Raw genomic sequence first — 24392 nt, 5'->3', positions numbered from 1 at the left:
AACATTGCAGATTAAATACCGACATGTGGCACGTGCACAAACTGCAATAGTGAAAAATCGTATATACTGTGATACTGTGATATACTGTGTACCTGTGATATACTGTATACTGTGTACCTGTGATATACTGTGTACTTGTGATATACTGTACACTTCATGTGATGCACTGTGTACCTGTGATATACTGTGTACCTGTGATATACTGTATACTGTGTACATGTGATATACTGTGTACTTCATGTGATATACTGTACTGTGTACCTGTGATATAATGTATAGTGTATACCTGTGATATACTGTATACTTCATGTGATATACTGTGTACCTGTGATATACTGTATACTATGTACCTGTGATATACTGTGCACCTGTGATATACTGTATACTACATGTGATATACTGTGTACCTGTGATATACTGTGTACTGGTGATATATTGTAAACTTTATGTGATATACTGTGTACCTGTGATATACTGTATACTTTATGCGGTAGACTGTGTACCTGTGATGTGCTGTATATTTCATAGGATATACGGTGTTCGTGTGATGTAGTTTATACTTTATGTTATATACTGTGTACCTGTGATATACTGTATACTTCATGCGATGTACCTGTGATATACTGTCTACCTGTGATATACTGTATACTGTATGTGACATAGTGTATGCTACCTGTTACACACCGAAAATGACATTATTTTATAATATTGTGATACTATATTTTGCTGAACACCATGTTGTAAATGTGAACCCTGTCAAAGTAAAGCTTATGGACATTCTACGTGACCGCCTGTTGTCAAAGGCTCAAGTAGCGCTCTCACGTCCACGTCGGCACTTCAATAACGCGATGTACATCTATCATTACTACACGGCTTAAATTACCTTAATTAACTATATTTCAGAATACGACAGAAAGAAATCATGTACCTATGATGCACCGTATGCTTCATGCAATATACTGTGTACCTGTGATATACTGTATATTTCATTCGATATTCCGTGTACCTGTGTTATAGTATATTTCATGTTATATACTGTGTACATTTGATATACTGTATACTTCATGTGATACACTGTGTACCTGTGATATACTGTGTACCTGTGATGTACAGTACACTTCATGCCATATACTGTGTACCTGTGACATCCCGTGTACCTGTGATGTACTGTACCCTTCATGCCATATACTGTGCACATTTGTTATACCGTATACTGTGTACCTGTGATATACTGTGTACCTGTGATATATTGTATACTACATGTGATATACAGTGCACCTGTGATATATTGTATCCTGTGTACCTGTGATACCCTATGTACTTGTGATATACTGTATACTTCATGTGATATACTGTGTACATGTGATATATTGTATACCGTACAGTTTACAATTCTCGCCTTTGATCGAAGCACGTGCATATCTAAAATCAATTTATCTTACGCCCTAAGGGTCAAAAATAATGATAAATAATTATGATATGAATATAAACACTTCGTTCCTGTCCCGCAAGGAAGCACATGTGATACATTGTGATGAAATGTTTACGTTGTATGTTGTCAGTTGAATATTTATCTTACGATCTGTACATCAAGGTCACTCTGTTCACCAACAAGTTGTCTCAACGTCAGATCGGAATCAGCGCCTTAGGACTCATGACCATCACGAAGGACACTATCCTAACGGTATGTTGAATGCATATGACTCAACACGCATTTATCCACAATGGTATTTTCCAGGTTTTATCATAAAACCGTTCTTTTCTCCACTAAAGATATGACATTATATCCATACATAGTTTCTTTTATGTACGTATTTATCCTCCAATTGCGTTGCTTCGTGAAGAACCGGCCAGACTCGCTGATTTGATTGATACATGTTTTTCCCAGTGCCAAGATCGAAATTCACTGTGTCGGTTAATGTTACGTCTTGCCCACTTTCCATTGTTTGTTTGTGAGTGAGTGAATTTAGTTTTACGCCGCACTCAGCAATATTGCAGCTATATGGCGGCGGTCTGTAAATAATCTGGACCAGACAATCCAGGGATCAACAGCATGAACGTCGATCTACGCAGTTGGGATACGATGATATGTGTCAACCCAGTCAGCGAGCCTGTGACCATCCGATCCGTTAGTCGCCTCTTATGACAAGCATGGGTTACTGAAGATCAATTCTAACCCGGACCTTCACGGGTCATCCATATTTAAAGACCGCCATCACATAGCTGTAGCCTACAATATATCAATAACTTTTGCTTCATTGTTTGGACAGATGATCGGTACCCTCCTCACCTACGTTTTCATTGTGATCCAGTTTAAGCCGGAATCAAGTGGTGGATGTCGACAACATGGAAACATCGCCACGGCAATGTAGTGGGACCGACTGATACTTGAGCCATTCGTTATTCAGTGAGAGACTTTGTTGTCATTTCTTATCATATCGTCAGTTTTTCAGCCGAATCGTGACTGAAACAAGTATCCATTAATATTTTTAGCCTATAAAACCTGTCAAATATCTTACATTTGAGATTACACTTTCTTAGTAAAGTACAGATTTTAGTACTTTGTTGGGTTGAATCTAACTTTGTGTGCTGGCTATTAGGTGCCTGACTCTGAGGGTGTGGGTTCGAATCCCGCATGGGACTCAATCCAACAAAAGTTCTTGATAATGATAAATAAATTATTACTGGTATTAATATTAACAGTGTGGTTAAAATGGCATCTGAAGAATTTCAAATTGTACATTCTATACAAGCGTATACTTCACTGGTTCCATATACACTGGACAGGATGTTTTATTTTGGAATTGTTTTGCCATATTAGATTGACACACTCACAGATAAAACTCTTGTCCATTACAATTTGGCCTAACCTAACAGACTATGCATCCACACAGCACGTGGCAAAAAGAAGCGACAAAACCCTTTCCACATTTATAAGGAGTGTCTGCCAAAAAACAGAGTCGGTTGTACAAATGTGACTCTATCATGAGCTGATATTTGCCTTAGAAATAATAATATAATAAAATAGTAATATAATGAATCTGTGGATGGCTAATGACAGAACGCGAATGAAAAGAAATTTGTAAGTTCCGTGTGTGACTGGAATGATCTGGTGGTGAACGCAAAAGTTCAAAGACAACGTTCGGTGTATGTCATTGGTTGGCTTTCAATGACGCAAGTGTCGTTGTCTGTTGTGATGTGTTATATGTCACTAAGTGTTCAACACGATGCTTACAGAACTTTTCCCATGGCGTGGTTTCCTGCACATTTCAATTCTTCCTTGGTATTTCAACAAACACTATTAGCTAGCGCATAGGAAGCCGTTTGTTCACTCGTAAAGTCTCCAGGGTAATAATGAGCCAGACATTGATCGATAGATCAATCCATATTATTTTCAATCATATATATGTATGTAAGTCCAATTTCGTTCAAAGTATTTTTCATAATAAGTATTTTAATTGCAGAATATGTGTTATTTTAATCTTTGGCTAAATTTGCCAACAATAGCCCCCATGGTTCCTAGTATGGTGATCTACCCTTAGTTGTTGGCGATCTATAACCCGTTTTATATTGTGTTGTCCCAAATGTGTGTATAATTTTAATATTAGTTTAAATATTTCAAATTGTGATATTCAAGTCGTTTTACTGTCCTTTGTCGACAGACATTATATTTAAATATCAACTATTGTTAACGTGTCACCTGTTTTAGTCTACCATTGTGAATTTTGAATTTCATGAATTATGATTTAAAAATAAACAAGTTGTCTATATAAGCTGTCATTATGTCAAGACAGTATAACATCTTAACTGTCCAGGGCATAAGGCGACTAATCGGAACAGCCACTTGGACATGCAAATGTGCATGGAGTCACTATCAGTACATGACAAAAGGGGTCATCTCAAAATCAGATGATCAGATGGTGCCTCGCCATTTAACATGAAGCAAAAAGGAATACAAGGTAGTATTAGCGATCATGTTGATTTTTTTCAAATGCCATTAATCAGAACTGATAAGTAATGGTCATTCGCTTGAAAAGCATAGAAATTGTCGAGGAAGGCAAAACGTTGGATTTATAATGCATTGAAACAGAAATGCTTGCAAATGTTGATTGCTGTCAAGGATTGAATGATACTGTCAGAATCTGATTCATCCTGAATGTGTACGCCACAGGACATGTGTCATGCCGTCAGTTCAGTAAAGGAAAAAAACATGACACTTCTCCATTGACGTGCTTCCAATCACCAGTATTCCCTTCTGCATCTGAGAGGTGGACGTTAATGTTCCGTTGTAAAATTGCTCGTGAGCGTCTTTCACAGATGCCGAAGATGCGTAGATGTCTATTCGTACAGCTACATCTGTTGCCAGATACGGTACAGGCTGTAAGGGTTGCTGGATGGAACCTGTTTCACACGTGCGTTGTTGAAACTTGATGTAGTGTCATGACTGGTGGTCGGGCACTGACGGTCTATAACTTGATTGTTTTGCTGACAACGAGACCATATGCGCCAAATGGTGTTTCCATATGGTTGAAAGGAGCAAAATCATGTTGCTATGTACCAGAGTGAAGCATATTAATTCACATATCGAATAATGGAAAAGGGGTATTCGGCACTTATTTAGACTGCGTTCAAATGGAATGATAAGCTTCTGAGGTGTAATGCCTCAGGTGTTGACTGATCATATTTGCTTACGCCCAATATCCATTTCAACGTTTTGTGGACCTAATGTGCATTCGGCGTTCAATGGTGACCGGAGTAACACATGGAGACAGTTACTTCAAACACTGTAAACGGAACAATCAGATGGTATAACTTACAAAGAGACACATCGAGGTTTCCCTTGGTTCATCCAGTGAAACAGATGATGTACAGGACACACTGACTAGTATCCAGAAACTGATAGCATTGTCCGGGTTATCATGGGACTATCAGCAGTCAAAGTCAGCCAAATGTTGCAACGTCTCGGTAATAGCTTCCAGGATATATTCAAGTTTGGTTTTCATACTTCTTTCTCTGAATTTTATCCAGATGATACCATGCTATACGAAAGCAGAATCATTCTCGGAAACAAGTCTTACCATATCAAATAGCATCGCACTTTTTTATTTCTAACCTATTGGGCTCTCAGTACCAACATCCACAGCAAGGTTCGTACATTCCACGAACGTCTTCGTGAAACAAGGTTGAAGTTTAACAGTTGTGTTCCAGCCACAAGGCTGAGTCAGAGAATGAAGAGGGCGTGTGTATGTATTCTGGTCTTCGCAGCATGTACCTGTGTTTCCAGTGGCGTAGTTCTGAGTACGATGGGTGACACATCCAGTGACTGGTATTGGCCTTTGCTTGTATTATCGTCGATAGTTGGTGGCTGTACCTGTCTGCTAAACCATTCGTTATTGTTTTAAAAATAATAAATAGAAGATATTTAACCTGAATATAAACCGTCTTCAAATTGTTCAACACTAAGTCTTGGTTTCTTGATAACGTACGTGTTAACGAAGGGTGTAGACACGTCAATAGAATAGCACATCAGTTTGTCCTCAACGAGGATTGTTAATTTAGGTCGCCGACATTGTAGTTTTTCTGTTTGTTTTCTGCTTTAGATCAATCGGTGGTAAGTATTAAATTTGGCATCTTAGAAAGAAGTACAGTTCGCCCTACCCCATGTATAATGTAATAAAATTACTGTACACTTTTGCGCTGAACTATAATAACGTGAAAACACTCGGACGCAAGCGTACCCGTACTTTAACTATAATAGTTCCTGGCAGAAGTGTACTTTATTACACTATACATGGGATAGGTCGAACTGTATTTCTTCAACAGCATTCTTGTCTCTGACCAATCTAGCTCCATGCAGCCCAGTTGTCAAGCCATTATTCATTAACCAAGAAGATCCGGGTACGAACTGGTCTTCAGCAACTCGTGCTTATAATAAGAAGCAACATACCATATCGGCGCGTCAGGCTTAATTGGTTTATACATATTCTTACGTGTATATGAAACAAATGCCGTTCAGATCACAATCACTGTCAAGGTATTATAGTGGCAGTGCAAATTCAAAGACAGTAGAATACAAAGACAGTGATAGTAATATCAACCTAACTGCAACAAAGAGACAACTCTCAAACTTAGACGTAAATGATGCTGAGGTTAAGAATGATTTCCACAAAATTATTAGACTTCTTGTAACTTGAGATGCAATGTCAGATAATAGGCCTGCAATTGCAACCATTATGTGCAAAGACAAAGTTTCCAGAAGCTTCTCCTAATACCTGGGTCAAAATAAAGAGGAAAGGTTGCAGTACCTTCTAGAGCTCTGTCTAAATATAGCACAAGTCTAAATATTCCCTCCACCGACTATCCAGGAGTGCAATATATTACGCTTGGAAAATTATCACACAATAAATAACATTGCTACATAACAGTAGTGCCCCAACTGCGAGATCACGGCTCATGATGTCAATCACTGAATTGTCGTGGATTGAGTCGATAATGTACAATCCCCTTTAAAAAAAATGACTATGTTCTTTGAGGCTTTAAACTAACAATAAATCAATAACTCACCTACGTTTTCATCGTGGTACAGTTTAAGCCGGACTCAACGGCTGGAATTCAACACAATGGAAACGCTTCGACAGCATAACTTGACCAACTGGTATTTGATTTGAAGTTCATTCTTTTTGCATTCATGGTCATTTTGTTTAAGGTTGTAATGTGTCATCTTGACTTTGTTGCTATAGACACAGAATATTGTTGCGAGAGAACGTTTCCAAACCTTTAAACGGCACGAAAGGCAAGATGTATTTATTTAGATAGAGTAAAACTATTTGAATCGATCACGGACAATGTGTAACTTGGCTTTCTCCCATTTATGCAGTATACCTGTATTTGATTTGAACTCAACGTGTTTTACCTAATCGCTATTTAGCTTTACCCTGTAATGTTTTGACATCGTCTCCATGTAAACATTGTCCTGCAACGTCTGTCGTTTATAGCCTTTTATGTCTAGATCCGTCAGCTTAATGTGGGAGAAAACCCGAAGCTGTCGTAGAGATTAGGGACTGTGAAAATGCTGTTAAGCAGTTGCGTTGATGCTGTGTTACCTTGCTTCTCGTCAGTTGTTATCACAGGTGAGCTGACGGTCAAATGCTTAACAAGGTGCACCTGATTAGAGCATTTACTGCAAACGCCACCATATGGAGTCTTTTCGCGAATACACGCTTCTGTAACTGGTTTATTGAACTACATTTGAATGGTTCATGTTATATAAAGGACTGAAGGAATTCATTAACCGTAGTATAAGAAGCCAGGCATTTCATACGAAGATGAAGGATTCTGAAATTAAATCACGTTTTCGCGAACATCTAGTATCATGACTATTTGACGGACAATAACAAACACATGCTCAAAATCCACAGTCAGCAGCTATTACCAAATATGTTTTATACACATGAAAAGGGTTTTGTTTAGAATTTGGATGATGCAGGGAATGAAGCTATACTGTACTGACAGACAAACATACTTCCCACTTTTAAGCACACGAACTAAATGGCACGTTTATCTTTTGAAGAAAGATGAAGCCATTGGTATTTCGAGAATGGGAACTACTCATATCAAAACCAATAAACAGGCATTATATATCATAACAATAATGAGTCGGAAGGGATGTGTTTTTAGCTGGAAAAGCAAGAGCGTTTATATATATCCGAAAAAAGGTACTTTGGAATTATTATAACTTATTCATCAACTTAAACCGCTTGAGAGTGAAATAGCCAGTGTTTCAATCTCTTTCTATCAGAAAATTCCATGTTGGCTTTTAAACTAAACTAATGTAAACGAAAATGCCAATCTGGCCATTAAAATATCATAGTTCTCAGTAAAAGCTCTTTTACCAATACCATTAAGGGCAATAAAGAGGCATTTCAAGAAACTCATCTCTTGGGACTGTTAAACAAGTTTCATATGATACTTAGTGTATACCAAACGTTGATCATTAAAGATGTGAGGTGAGGTGAACTGGGGTTTAACGTCACAATTAAGATTATTTCGCTCATATGATGATATGCATGAGTGTGTATGTGGGTGCTTGCAGACGTAAGCTGGTTTTATAGTGCTAAGTCACTGAGATACCATACCGCAGTTAAGCATGAATACCCCACTCAGACACATTATACTTACACCGAGCCGACCAGTCTTTGTTGTACCCATTAATGCCATTACTCTCTCTCTCTCTCTCTCTCTCTCTCTCTCTCTCTCTCTCTCTCTCTCTCTCTCTCTCTCTCTCTCTCTCTCTCTCTCTCTCTCTCTCTCTCTCTCTCTCTCTCTCTCTCTCTCTCTCTCTCTCTCTCTCTCTCTCTCTCTCTGGTGTTCCAGAGCGTCAGGTTAAACAGCACTTAATATATACTTTCATGTTAGAAATCGACATGACATATTTACCGAGAATTCTGCCTTATTGATTAATCACTTCAGATCATGCATTTTATCACATGTCCATTAAAGGGTTTGTTTTGTATGGTGCTCCGTCACGTTGATTGTCATATTGGCTCGTCCCACCTATTTCCATTTTATACCGTTTGTGGAAGAAGTGTACATTCAGTGTTGAGTGGTGTGTCGACAGTATTACTTCAAATACTGAAAACAGAACCATCATGGTCTAACTGTATCCAGTGTCCAGTCTGTGCAAGATGTTTAAGGTTTCCCCAGATACCGTTGGTTCGTCCAGTCAAACAGATGATGTACAGGACACAATGACAAGTATCCAGAGACTGGTAGCATTGTCCGGGTTATCGTGGGACTATCAGCAGCCGAAGTCAGCCAAATGGTGCAACGTCTGGGTGGTAGTTTCAAGGATATATTCAAGTTTGGTTTTCATTTTCATTATTCTGTCTATTATTCAAACGATACCATACTTTTCAAAAGCTGAATCGTTCACAGAGAAAAGTCTTCCCTCAGCAAGTACCATCTCAACTTTGTTAAGCCTAACCTACTGGGTTCTGAGTACCAACATCCACAGCAAGGTTCGTATATTCCACGAACGTCTTCGCGAAACACAGTTGAAGTTTAACAGTTGTGCTTCAGCCACTGAAATGAGACAGAGAGTGAAGAGGGCCTGTATATGTCTTCTGGTCGTCGCGGCAAGTTACTGTGGTTCCACTGGCTTAATGACTGGCTTTGTGAGTGACGCATCCAGTGACTGGTATTGGCCTTCACTTGTATTATCGACGGTAATTGCTGGCTGTAACTGTCTGCTACACCATTCGTTACTGCTTCTGTTCTTGTCCATCTCCCTCCTTCTTACTTATGAGTATGATAATTGCACGCGGAGACTGGCAAGGACTTCTGAAGGGTCCGTGAAAGAAGAGGAGATTGAGGACATTCGAGGTTACCATGCATCCTTAACAGACCTGGTGGAACATGTGTGTTCCCTCATGTCCAGACACGTCGCTGCTGCCTACATCAGCTCCTTCCTCATTGTGTGTTTCTGCCTATACAGCAGCATCAACGACGAGAAATCCATTGCCAACATTGGTTATGCTGCAGCTGTTCTGTATGTGTCTATATTGTATCTCATCGCCCTCACCTATATTGGAGTCAGACTGCACGAAGCGGTAAGTGTTAAAATTCATTTTTGCCAAACATTTCAAAAATGATGCGGATGATTGAATATGATTGTACTTTAATGTACAATTCAGGTTAAGAATGTTCCCATGTAGGTAGATAAATTATCTATTCATATTTAAATGACGAACACAATAAAAGCTTTTTTCGTGATAAATAACAACAACTGAATGGAATAATACGACTTATGCAGCTACTAATAGGGTTGAATATTGCTATGTTTCCACTTGTATTAACCTTCCAATTGTTACAATGGAGGGGGTGTAGGTTGGAATGGAAGAACGTTCGACCACTGAGCTACCTTGGAAAAGCAACCGTTTTATATCACGGATGTTTATTCCTACAATGTTTGTTTACAGGCACACCGACCTCTGAATCTTCTCCTAGACATGACTGGGGGAAATATGCCTGATAGAGTTACTGGACTGGTAAGTAAACATTACATCAAATTCAGAGACACTTCAGTATCTAGAAACTACATTTAACTGTGGGAACCGTTTTGTTAGAAACTGCGGAACGACCATTGATTTTGGTATATAAAAAATGATTTATGTTATTTATAAGTTATGGATATTACGTACTTATGATACCTTTTCGTGTATGTTCATTGTAATTCATGTGCCCAAATTGGCTGAATAGGACGATTACTATAGTCAGTCATGCCTACCAAGTAAAGCCAGCTTCCACATTCGCTATACCTTCCCTATACACCTGCTTCGGCAACACACACTGTCAGCTGTATTTCTAATTAACTCACACTTTGCATCCTGTATTATTCTGGTCAACTAGAATCTCTTGTCGTGGTTGAAATTGACATTAATTCACATATAAAGTGAAGATTTGGTAATTTTACATGTTATGTTTACGTTGTGTTTTGTCTCTATCATGTTTTTCTTACGATACGTACACCCAGCTGCAGGTCACACTGTTCGCCAACAAGTTGTCTCAACGTCAGATCGGAATCAGTGCTTTGGGACTAATGACCATCACGAAGGACACTATCCTAACGGTATGCTGAATACGTATAGTTCGACCGATATTGGACCACAACGGAATTTTCCGGATTAAAAGATGAAATAGAATTCTATTCTCCACAATAGCCATTGTACCTCAAGATCAGGTTAAGAACAGGTCTCCAACAAACCCTGCTTTTTCTAAGAAAGCAATATACAGGATCGAATTTGGTTTGTAGATGTTTTTTATGAGTTAATTCACAAACTGAAACTTATGCAGTAGTTTACCGGAAATCAGTTTGTGACAGAATCCGGTTTAACCAAACAATCAACAATGAGATGATATATAATTAACCATTGTATTCTAAAATTAACTAAGTAACAAATTACTATCACGGTGTAACAGTGGCAGTATCAAGTAGTGTGGGAGTATAAAGTGAGAAGATAGCCAAGCAAGAAAACAACACCCTGTAGTACCTTCCAGAGCTAAGTATCTAAGTATATCACCAGTCTAAATATAGCCTGCCACTGCTTCTCACTGACTATTTTTGCATCTCAGTTGCGAGATCGATGTTCATGATGTAAATCATTGGATTGTATTGGATTGACTCCATGATGTACAATTCCCTTCCAAAAGTTTAAACATTGTTGCGTGCGGCTTTAAAGTAAAAAGAAATCAATAACTTTCCTTCTTTGTTCACACAGATCATCGGTACCCTCCTGACCTATGTTTTCATCGTGATCCAGTTTAAACCGGACGCGACCGGTGGAATTCGACACAATGTAAACACTACGACAGAATAACCTGACCAACTCGTATTTGACTTCAAATTTTTGCATTAATGGTTATTATATTTAAGTTTGTAATGTGTTGATTCTGTTGCTCAGTACGTCTGTAAAGCTGTTGGTTTGAAGAAAACACAAAAAGTACAAGGTTTCCTGCTACGTTTTAACAATGGATATGACACAACACAGAAATCATCTGATGGGCTCAAAATGATACGTATTACAAGCATGGAGCTAGAGAGGGTATCTGGCAACGTGGTGTATATGTGATGAGACAAAAAGATGTATTTGTAAACTTGTAACATTGTAAATCAGTATCTAGTGTACCCTCCGAACTGCCCTACGTCGCATACCCCGCTAGTCGTCGGATCCGTTCTAGAGGAACCTGTCGTCATGTTTGTGCAAAGTTGCTCCCAACTCACTCATATATACTAATCACCCGTCAATTTCCCACTTGTATCAGTCGTCAAATAAAGCTCAGGTCTGGACTCAAGGCTGGCAATGGAAGGTGAGTCACTGCATTATTCTGAATGAAAGCTGTCACTGTTTGGCCTAGCGTTGTCATCCATAAATACAGATCTTGTAACAAGAGGATGATTATCAAAATGAAGGGTCCAGTGCAATCTGATCACCCGTCAAATTCCCCGTATTGTGACCAAATCAAGTTTACAGTCATAAGAGACACTTCCCCGCACCATGACTGAACCTGCAAAGGCAACAGTTGGTTGAATGGTAATGCTGTATTTCGTTGTCTCCAAACTGGCTTCACCTCATTGGTTTATCTGAATTTTCTGACCACTCGACTGATACCTGTGTAGTCGAAATTCATTGCTTTAAAGGACGTGCCGATAATTTGCCATCTCTGGGCATCTGATAATCTTGTACATCCCATAGTGACAGGCAACTTATTGAGCATTGTAACCCAAGCAGATTAGATTCCGACATGTGGCACGTGCACAAACCGCAATTGTGAAAATTCTTGGGTTAGCCTTTGGACACACAGTTTATGTTTGTGGAGACACATTCCTCCAAGCATACTAGCAATATAGATACACATTGAGATCATACGTATAACCTTACACAAGCTGAACCTTACACAAGTTGAACCTGAACATAGCACTGTTACCTGTCAACACATTCAGGGTTGCTTACCTGTATACCTGTGATGTACTGTATACTTCTGTGATATACTTCATGTGATATACTGTGTATCTGTGATACACTGTATACTTCATGCAATATACTGTGTACCTAATATGCACTGTATACTTCATGCGATATACTGTGTATCTGTGATGTAATGTATACTTCATGTGATATACTGTGTACCTGTGATGTACTGTATGCTTCATGCGATATACTGTGTACCTGTATATACTTCATGATGTACCTGTGATGTATGTATGCTTCATGTGATATACTGTGTACCTGTGATGTACTGTATACTTTCATGTGATATACTGTGTACCTGTGATGTAGTGTATACTTCATGCGATATACTGTGTACCTGTGATGTACTGTATACTTCCTGTGATGTACGTATATACTGTGTACCTGTGATGTACTGTATGCTTCATGCAATATACTGTGTACCTGTGATGTACTGTATGCTTCATGCGATATTTTAATATCGGTCTAATGTAGCCAATTAAGTCACAATGAGTTAAATTTTGTGTGGTAATACTTATAAACGTGCTTTCATTCATTTACAACCTCTAAACTTGAAAAAACATGTTTTGAGCAAAAGTAGAAAATCTCGCCCATGGGCCAAACTTTCTTTCGCCCATGGGCGAGATATTTTAATATCGCTTCTAAAGTAGCCGAATTAAGTCACAATGAGTTAAATTTTGTGTGGTAATACTTATAAAGATGCTTTCATTCATTTACAACCTTCAAACTTGAAAAAAAAACATGATTTTGAGCAAAAGTAGAAAGTCTCGCCCATGGGCCAAATGTTTTCTCGCCCATGGACGAGATATTTTAATATCGCTCTAAATTAGCCGAATTAAGTCACTATTGGTTAATTTTTGTGTCATTTACTTATAAACATGCTTTCATTCATTTACAACCTCCAAAACATGAAGTCTGAGCGAAATTAAACATTCTCGCCCATGGCAGCTGCATGATTTAATTTTGTCAGATCCTTTGTCAGAAAGTGGTCACAGGGCGGATAGTTTCTGGACTTTTGTGAGTCAGAATTAAATTGTGACGTGTTCTGTGTATCTGTGATGTACTGTTTGCTTCATGCAAATATACTGTGTATCTGTGATGTTCTTGTATACTTCATGAGATATACTGTGTACCTGTGATGTACTGTATACTTCAATGCGATATACTGTGTACCTGGCATATACTGTATACTTCATGCGATACACTGTGTACCTGTGATATACTGTATACTTCATGCGATATACTGTGTATCTGTGCATGTACTGTATACTTTATGCGATATACTGTGTATCTGTGATGTACTGTATATGTACTTATACATGCAATATACTGTGTATCTGTGATGTACTGTGTGTGCTTCATGCAATATACTGTGTACCGATGATGTACTGTATACTTCATGCAATATACTGCGTATCTGTGATTCACTGTATGCGTCATGCAATATAACGTGCACCTGTGATATAATGTATGATTCATGTGATATACTGTATTACCGTGATCTACTGTATGCTTCATCCGATATACTGTATACCTGAGATATACTGTATACTTCATGCAATATACTGTGTACCCGTGATATACTGTTTACTTCATGTGCTATACTGTGTACCTGTGATGTACTGTATGCTTCATGAGATATACTGTGTACCTGTGATGTAATGTATGCTTCATGAGATATACTTCATGCGATATACTGTGTACCTGTACCTGTGATATAATGTATGCTTCATGCGATATACTGTGTACCTGTGATATGTATACTGTATACTTCATATGCTTCATGATATACTGTGTACCTGTGATATATGCTGTATGCTTCCTGTGTGATATACTGTGTACCTGTGATATACTGTATGCTTCATGAGATATACTGTGTACCTAATGTGATGTATACTGATACTGTATGCTTCATGCTTCATGATATACTGTGTACCTGTGATATAATGTATGCTTCATGTGATATACTGTGTGCCTGTGATATAACCTGTGATATACTGTATGCTTCATGCGATATACTGTGTACCTGTGATATAATGTATGCTTCATGAGATATACTTCATGTGATATACTGTGTGATATAATGTGCTTCACCTGTGATATAATGTATGCTTCATGTGATATACTGTGCACCTGCAGTGTCCTGTACACTTCATGTGATATCTGTGCACCGGTGATATGATGTATGTTTAATGCGATAAACAGTGTACCTTTGATATACGTAAAACTTCATGCTATATTCTGTGTACCTGTTATATACTATATACTGCATGTAACATAGTGATTGCTGCCTGTGACATACTGGACAATGACAATATTCTATTATATATTATAACATGATACTCTATTTTGCTGAACACCATGTTGTGAATGTTAGCCCTGTCTGAGTAAAGCTCATGGATCTCTCCGTACACGTGACCTGTTGTCAATGATTCAAGCAACGCTCTGACGTCCACGTCGCGCACTTCAATGATGCGATAGACATCCATCCTTATAACATGCCTTGCAAATTACCAAGATTTACTGTATTTCAGATTACGACAGAAAGAAGTCATGTTATCCAACAACAATAGCCGTGCATCTGCCTCTTAGTAAACATTGACTCAGTGGTATGCACCGAATCTCATATTGCTGTGAACCCCCACCACCTCCACCCCCATCTGTTCAGTGCTTCATGACAATAGCCTTGATAAGCTAAATGGTATCCGCTTGTTTACACTAACGAACTTCATCACAAGAGCAAGTCGTTACGAACGATAGCAATTCACTGAATAATTAAATCATTCTGTAGCTGATGTGTCAGGGATATATGGTTCCCCCTACCAGGAATCAATCAGACATACACATTTTCAACCAGTTGACATGGATATTGTTTCTGAGCCCTAATTGTTTCAAGGTCTGAAGACCAGGACAAGAGCAGTATGCGTGGTTGAGTTACTGAACTATTGACAGACCAAAGCGGCATAACACACTACTGTCATAACTTAACTTTAACTCTGAAATTTCCTATCATACCCATATTTATCTTTCAATTTCGGTCTTTTCTTATACTGCGATACACTATAGCTTCCCAGCTTCCCAATTTGTATCACACAACTATAACTAGTAACAGTATTTCTTACCATTTTGTTGTTTTCGTCTCTTCTCTGCCTTTTTGACAATATCTATTGATCTTCATGTTTGTTGTCGCACTGTCAGAACAATTTCAATTGGGGATGATATTACTGGATATTAAAGCAAACACTGCATCTAGCGTATAAGAGGGCTAATTAGAACAAGTCAGGAAATGTTGGACAACAAACACTTATGCCATATAGATTGACTGATTGATTAATAGGTTCACGAACAGCTTATTCACAGCCAAGATAAGCAATCACTCTCAACACAAATATCAATTCATCTTCATTAAAACTATTATTTCAAATACTGGTGAGACTTAGCGGAGAACAGACCGAACTGAAGGTTTAGCCTACAAAGCAAAGACAAAGATTGTTGATTTCATAAGCTGTAGAAGATTATGAGGATTTTCAGAAATACCGTTGATACATCTGGTGAAACAGATGATGTACAGGACACACTGACATGTATCCAGAGACTGATAGCATTGTCCGGATTATCATGGGACTATCAGCAGCCGAAGTCCGAAAAATGCTGCAACGCTTGGACAGTAGCTTCACGGATATTTTCTGTTGTGGTGTGCATAGTTTACATTCTCCACTGTATCCAGATGATTCCGTCGTATATCGGAGCTAAATCTTTCATTGACGCAAGTTTTACCATCGTAAACCACATTGTGGCTCAGTTAACTTTAGCCTGTTGGGCTCTCAGTACCAATATGCACAGCAAGGTTCGCATATTCTATAAACGTCTTCAGGAAGTACGGTTGAAGATTAACAGTTGTCTATCAGCAACGAGACTGAGGCAGAGAGTGAAGTGGACATGTTTATGCATTAATTTCTTCGCGGCTTCTATTTGTGTTGGTACCGGATTAATTATGGCCATGATGAGTAATACATCCACTTATTTATTATGGCCTTCACTCGTCTCGTCTTCGATAAAGGGTGGTTTTATCACTCTGCTAAACCATTCGTTATTGCTTTTCTTCTTGTGCATCTCCCTTCTTCTTACTTATGAGTTTGACAATTGCACAATGAGACTGGCAAGGGAATCTTGATTACCATGCATCCTTAACAGACCTGGTGGAACATGTGTGTTCCCTCATGTCCAGACACGTCTGTACAACATCATCAACGAATACAAATCATTTATGAACCTGGTTGTCACCTTATTTGCTGCGCGCTCTTCCATTATGCATCTCATCGCTCTCACCTATACTGGTGTCAGACTGCATGAAGCGGTAAGGGTTAGAATGCTGTTGTGAAAGGTGGATAATGACATACATGAAGAAAATGACAGATTCTAAATAATGAATGCTCTGAATGATTACAAATTTCTGATTTATTAAGCTCCGACTACTCCGCACTAATGCACTAGTATTTCACATCAATGTGTTTGCCAAAGATTGCTAGTTAAAATCATCATTATAAACTAGGTTTTTCATCATTTATTTTGAAGTAAATAACTACAATCTTTGTATACAGGCACATCAACTTCTGATTATTCAGTTTGACTTGGCTGGGAGAAATATGCCAGATAGAGTAATTAGACTGGTAAGAAGAAAACTTATGACTGTTAACTGTTGACTGAATGACGACTCTTCTTGAGTGAATTTGATCTGTTCTTTCAATTATAAAGATGTTAGTTCTGCGTAATTTCTATAACCCAAATTTCTGAAGTGTCAATATTTATTGCAATTATATCAAAAGGAATGTAGAAAATATACCACGCTCGCCTACAGAGACTTCCATACACTAAGCTTCCACGCTAAATATGTCTGCGACAGACTTTCTCACTTTGCTGTAATCTGCTCTGATGTTAGAAGCTAAGGGTTGGTAACTTGTCTGCCCGAATGTCATTTATTGATTGCTTTTAGAATATTGCCATGGGTTTTTTCAGAATAAAATGTTGGTAGACACAATTGGGAACATTTCTACTGATGCCTGATCCATGCTGACTGACTCATGTCGATAATTCCTGTTGTGTCCCCCCAACAAAAGTCAAACCGTAAAGGGCAGGGGCAGGGTCATGTATGACGTTTTTTGATAGGTCACACGAACCCAGGGCTATACTATGAGCTTCAAATAGCCATTGCCCCACATATAATATGAGATGATAGAGCCATGCGTTGTCTATTTGTGTGTAATGAATAAAGTTCTATACTGTGCTGGATTAGTCTATAGCTGTTCAAAATATAGTATAATCCACACCACCGCCTACGTTAAATAAAAATACATTCCTAACAATTAATAATTGTTTATACCCAAATGTTAGAAAATTCTACTGAATCATATCAAAACAAATTTCTACAATTACGTTGGCATATAATGCAATGTCTATTAGGGAATTTCTAATCATATTTAACTTATATTACATGATGCATTAATAGATGCCTTATTTTGGAACGTGTTAGTTAATTCGCCTGCAAAAATAACATACAGTACTATTTACTTAACGAGATATATAAGCGTAATTTTCGAGCCATGAAGAGAAGGGGAGGTGAATCTATCCATTTTAACTGCTCCCAGAAAACCTGCCACGGCACTGTTAACGCTAAAGATACCAAAACCACCTCGCAAAAAGATAAAGTGCTGAACGTCCATTTAAATCGTAGATTGTGTAATCTTGTGGCATGAGTATTGTTACGCAGTTTTCCGTTAACTGGCTATTGAAATGTGCATGCTTTTGTTGTATATTTGATATGTTCTGATAAATGTACTAAGAAACCTGATCATAAGAGTGTTTATGCGTATGTGATACTATGTGACATGTTGAATACATAGGGATCACAATTTCACAGAAATCTATTGTCGAGATGATTATTCCTCTTCGGTGATTTGCCCACCAAGATCATATATCAGCATTCAAATAAAGGATATTGTCACATAAAAATGAATTAATGTTATGAAACCGGGAAGTCTCCATTACGTTTTGTAAAGGGAAATTTATATTAAGATTACGGACAGCTGGAGCCGGTAAGGCTCCATTGGGTTTCAATACTAGTTACCCATTCGGTTTCCGTTTGTTGTATTTCTTAACGTGATACATACAGTAACTGGGAGTGCTTAAGCACATTACACATAGCTGTACAAATAAGGACAACACGTGAATTAATGTTCAAGAAGAGAATTTTATTTTCCAAAGCAACAAAATACAAACAGGAACACATTATACAGTAGACATATAGCATACACCAACAGACACTAGTACCTTACAACCGCTGATATATACTCAGTAACAAAATAAGATCAGAATATAAACCCAACTTCTGCACAAGAGCTGAAGCTATACTGATAAATTACAATCATCAACCGTATTACAAATTCTACAATCAAAATATGTACACGCATTTAATAAGTTTCCATGACATTACAGTAGGTACAGTACACAATGCAACTATACAAAGGAACGAACATGCACTTGACAGGCAACTAAAAACCTACTGCTTTGGTGCATTTCAAACGCCCATGCTCCTCTACACAAAATTATCTGTCCTGGTAAGAAAGAGGCAGGGCCGTTGTTTTGCTGCTTGGCCGACCACTCTGAGATAGGAGGAAAATAGCCGAGGGTTTCATGGATAGTCTTGAACCAGACTTTTACACTACTTATTAGAAAAGATCAACATATTAAAGGTATAAGTATTGGCAATATAGAATATACACTAAGAGCAATTTTCAGATGACACTACCTTAACCCTAGATTGATCAGAAGAGGGATTACAAACAGTTATCAACATTTCAAGATTTTTCGCAAGTTTTTCAGGGCTCAAAATGAATACTAAAGAGAAAAAAATTATTTGGATTGCATACATGACAAGTTTTATGGATAACAACTTCTGTTGAAGGAGCAAGAATTAGCTCTGAAACGTCGTGTAAAGAATAGAACATAAGTTGTTATAAAACTTGTCATGTTTTCATGTTCATCCAACTTCTAAATGCCTTTCAAAAACGTAATTTGGATTGGTTCCGAAAATAGATCTCGGATAAAACTATGCACGGGTATGAATTTAGACTTGTGCACCTGACATTCAAAATACTATTTCGGCTCAAAAATTGAACTGGATAAGGAAAATAATGCAAAATCCGAAAAAATATAAGTACATTTTATAAAGAGATCTTCAATCAATTGACAGCACCTGGTTGGCAGACCCAGTCTTTATAAAGACAAATAGTTTACCATATGTCTCAAATTTATTTTGGGGAGATGTACTCCAAGGCTGGGTGAATTATCTAACTAAACACAATGTAGAACTACCTTCCGTAGTACTTGCTATATCCTTTTGGTGGAATAATGATATAACAATTGATGGAAAACCTTCTTTTATTCAGAGTACTTTGAAAAGGGTATAGTTTATACTAATGACCTGATGAATGAGGACATACATCACGTCATACGATTGTTAGCGATACAACATATCGGCGGAGAGTTTGGCGGTTACCGTGGCAGCGGGTAATAGTTTGTCCAGTTGTCACCCTCTTAGGAGGGGTGACACGGAACCTTGTAAAAGCGTCATTGACCAATGAAATTAATGTATTTTACATGAAGGTAACATAAAGCTTGACATAACATGACATAACATTGTAATGGAACCCTGTCGTTAAAAAGTTGTTTTAAACTCCTCTTAACTCTATACGATCACTGACCAACACAAGTAAGACGTTTCAGGACATGGTTTTCCAGAGCGGCGATGTCCAAACATTACAAGAAATGTTTTTTAAAGCGATTTGGTAAAACACTGAGTTCAAATGAAATACGTGATGAAATAGTTATATTGCACAAACCTGAGACAGCATAGTTACTCGTTTTCAGTGATCGGGATTGAAACAGCTTGACCTTATCTAAACATATTACCTCTATCTTGTATGTCAGTCCGTTTGAAAGGTGTTTGGGCTCATAAAGGAAACTGAATTCAGGATATGTTTCGATGATGTTCTATATTTCCATAGCAACAAAATGGACACATTACAACCTTAAATAGAATGGCCATAAACGCAAAAGGGTGAAGATCAAGTCAAACACGAGTTGATCAAGTTATGCTATCGTAGCGTGTCCATTGTGTTGAAGTCCAACCGTTTATTATTAAGTATTAGTCGGTCCAACTATATTGCCGTTGCGTTTCCATCCTGTCGACATCCACCCGTTGAGTCCGGTTTAAACTGGATCACGATGAAAACGTAGGTAAGGAGGGTACCAATGATCTGTGTGAACAAAGAAGGAAAGTTATTGATTTGATTTATTGTTAGTTTAAATCCTCACTGAACAATATTTGGAAGGGGGGTTGTACATCAGGGAGTCAATTCGAGATAATCCAGTGATTGCATCGATGTCGCAATATGGATGTATTAATATTGTTATGTAGCAATGTTATTTATTGTGTAACAACGTTTCAATTGTAATACACTGCACATATGGATAGTCAGTGAGGAACAGAGGTTGGCTATATTTAGACTTTGCCATATTTAGACCGATCTCTGGAAGGTACTACAGGATGCTACAAGGATATTAAGTCTCAGCCGAATCAGTGGAGCGAACATTGTCCTATCATCTCACATAACATGTCAAGTTACGAGAAAAATCAGAACTTGTGTAGAAATCATTCTTATCCGTGGCATTCAGCCGAGGCTTATGTCTGGAAACTTGACTATTATTGCAGTGAGGTGAATATTAAGATTATCGTCTGTATTACAATATTCACAGCTTTTTTATGCTGCCTTTTAACTTATACTGCCACTCCATTTAGTTCTGCAACTGTAATACCATGATAGCGAGTTGTATTAACTTGCAAATTCAATTAATCTTAGAAGTTGTTATTTTATCTGAACTCTTTTTTGATTTGATGGTTTACACCAGAGTCCTTCACGGACTGATTTCCAGAGAACTGCTGCATTAGTTTCAGTTTGTGAATCAACACGTAATAACATGTATAAAGATACTTATGCCTGACAAATCAAATTATATGAGGCAAAGCGATCAAGGATGTTGCTTCTTAGGAAAAGTAGGAGTTGCTGAAGATACGTTCTTGCTCGGATCATCTCTCCCAAGTAACTGAGCTGAATTAGAGCTACACTGGCTATAGTGAGAATAGAATTCGGTTTCATGTTTAAATCTGTCAAATTCCATTGTGATCAAATACAGGTTGAACGATATGTTTTAAACTTACCGTTAGGATAGTGTCCTTCGTAATGGTCATTAGTCCTAAAGCATTGATTCCGATCTGACGTTGAGACAACTTGTTGGCGAACAGTGTGACCTGCAGCTGGGTGTACAGATCGTAAGAAAAACATGATAGAGACAAATCATAACGTATGCATGACATGTTGAATAACAACGTTGAACATGTGTGTTCAGAAAGATGAGTATGAACACTGAGGAGTAATGACTGAGTTGGATGTTTGGAAAGACTTCCGTCGCTCTGGTTACTTATTATATACTGGATACATAGCTTTATTGCACTGCAGTTATAGATGACTGAAATATTTTATATGTGAATGAATGCCAATTTCAATCATGAAAAGAGGTTTTAGGTCACCTGAAATAAACAGTTTGCAAAGTGTGAGTTAATTGGAAATACAGACGACAGAGCGTGTTGTATAGCAAGTGGGGATTCTGGCTTTACTTTGTAATCATGTCGGACTATAGTAACCGTACTATTCAGTCAGTTGGATCACATGAATTACAATAATCACACATGAACATTTATCACAAGTTCAACAATAACTTATAAAATAACACAGATCAATACTAGTTCTGCAGTTTTTAATAAACACGCTAACCACTGACAGTCTCTGAATTTGTTATGATGTTTTCTTACCAGTCCAATAACTCTATCAGGCATATATTCCCCAGTCATGTCCAGGAGACGATTGAGAGGTCTGTGTGCCTGTAAACAAACATTGTAGTAATAAACACCAGTGATAATAGTTTATCCCTGGGGAGCATACGACTCTTGCAGCCACTAGACGCACAGAAAGATGGCTTTCCCATCGTTACGAGGTACCCATTCACAGCTGGGTGTACTTGGACACATAGTCACTGTACTTTGTCAAAGTTTACTGCACGTTGCTGTACTCGCAAGTAGGTGTTTGCACGTATTTATATGACCACCATCTGGTCATATACCAACGGATTCGTGGTTTCTTTTAAATTCACAGGGTTGTGTACTGTACACTAGGGGTTGTGACAACACTGAAAGAGTCTGCACACAAAGTTGTCTCCAAGGTTTTTTACACCCGGTCACAGAAGGCTCGATCCGGATACCTCAAGCTCGCTGGATCACTAGCCAGCTTGCACACCACGGCCTGTTAAACAATCTCATTCGATAGTAACACAATTGGAAGGTTGATACAAGTGGAAACACAACAATATTCACCCCTATTAGTAACTACTTAGGAAGTCAGGTCTTTGAATTGCATTTAGAGGGGGAAACACATAAGGAAGAGAGGTATTTTTATGGACGTCAACAACTGGCGACAATGAAAACTGCAAGAAGCCATTGACATCAAGAGACACCAGCCAGCCATGAACTGCTACCAGGGAATCCACCTACCAAGCGCCTGGGACTTATTGCTTTGATCATTGTTTGATTGATGTCTGTACTCATTGCTGAAGTTTGTTCTGGCTTCAAAATGTTTGTTCTGGCCTCAATTAGTAAATTTATATTACTGCTATTACCCGCCACCTCCCATCTGCCCTTTGTCCATTTAATTTAATTCCTGCTACTAGCTGTCAACTTGTCAACACCTATCAGCACTTTTTAACTGTTATATGTTGGCTTCAATTCAGCCCTAATTAAATGTTAAGTGCTGGCTTCCATTTGTCCTTTGCCAATCACACAGATTGTTTAGCCTGCATCTTTGTTGTCTTATTACTTTTGTTAGTCTTACATGTGCATATATATGCTCTCTGTCCCAAACCATTCATCCATCTAATGAAGGAGTAAGGATATACTCCGGAAATGTGTCCCTCATAATAAAGAAGTTGACACCCTCTCTTCCTCACGATAAAAACTTTTGTTGGGTTCGTCATTTAAATATCAATTGGTATAGGAACATTGTTAACCTGGATTGTCCAGAAAACAGCAATCATAATCAATCATCCGCATTTTTGCAAAGTTCTGAAAACAGGATGTCATTTCGGCAAAAAATGAATTTCGACACTTACCGCTTCGTGCAGCCTGACACCAATATAGGTGAGGGCGATGAGATACAATGTAGAGATATACAGAGCAGCTGCAGCAGTACCGATGTTTGCAAAGGATTTCTCGTCGTTGATGATGCTGAACAGACAGAAACACACAACCAGGAAGGAGCTGACGAAGCCCGCAGCGACGTGTCTGGACATGAGGGAGCACACATGTTCCACCAGGTCTGTTAAGGATGCATGGTAATCTCGAATGTTCTCAATATCCTCTTCTTTGACGGACCCTTCAGAAGCCCTTGCCAGTCTTAGCGTGCAATTATCATACTCATAAGTAAGGAGGAGGGAGATGGACAAAAACAAAAGCAATAACGAATGGTGTAGCAGAAATGTACAGCCAGCTATTATCGACGATAATACAACTGAAGGCCAATACAAGTCACTGGATGCGTCACTCACAAAGCTAATAATTAAGACAGTGGCACCACAGTAGCATGCCGCGAGGACCAGAAGACATACACAGACCCTCGTCACTCTCTGTCTCAGTCTAGTGGCTGAAACACAACTGTTAAACTTCAACCGTGTTTCGCGAAGACGTTCGTGGAATATACG

At 38.3% G+C, this 24392-nt stretch overlaps 1 protein-coding gene and 2 long non-coding RNA genes across 3 annotated transcripts in view; 1 reads left to right on the top strand and 2 right to left on the bottom strand.

Moving 5' to 3' along the window:
• Positions 1-285: 285 nt before the first annotated feature.
• Positions 286-1368, bottom strand: LOC124275152. The gene is made up of 3 exons (XR_006898219.1): positions 1279-1368; positions 369-407; positions 286-325 (listed from the first exon to the last, which is right to left on the bottom strand). It is a non-coding gene; the product is annotated as an uncharacterized LOC124275152 (long non-coding RNA).
• A 7459-nt stretch (positions 1369-8827) lies between these two features.
• LOC124275114 overlaps positions 8828-24392 on the top strand; it is a 169086-nt gene continuing 153521 nt past the window's right edge. Inside the window, exon 1 of the mRNA XM_046710609.1 lies at positions 8828-9608. Within this exon, the coding sequence (XP_046566565.1) occupies positions 9087-9608 (522 nt within the window). The 5' untranslated portion in view covers positions 8828-9086. The remainder of the gene's footprint in view (positions 9609-24392) is intronic.
• LOC124275146 lies at positions 11854-12859 on the bottom strand. The gene is made up of 3 exons (XR_006898218.1): positions 12826-12859; positions 12581-12725; positions 11854-12527 (listed from the first exon to the last, which is right to left on the bottom strand). It is a non-coding gene; the product is annotated as an uncharacterized LOC124275146 (long non-coding RNA).

This window comes from Haliotis rubra, unplaced genomic scaffold (genome assembly GCF_003918875.1).
Source record: "Haliotis rubra isolate DU_JTF1 unplaced genomic scaffold, ASM391887v1 Scf1044, whole genome shotgun sequence".
NCBI lineage: Eukaryota > Metazoa > Mollusca > Gastropoda > Lepetellida > Haliotidae > Haliotis > Haliotis rubra.
This window is presented reverse-complemented; position numbering and strand designations above follow the sequence as displayed.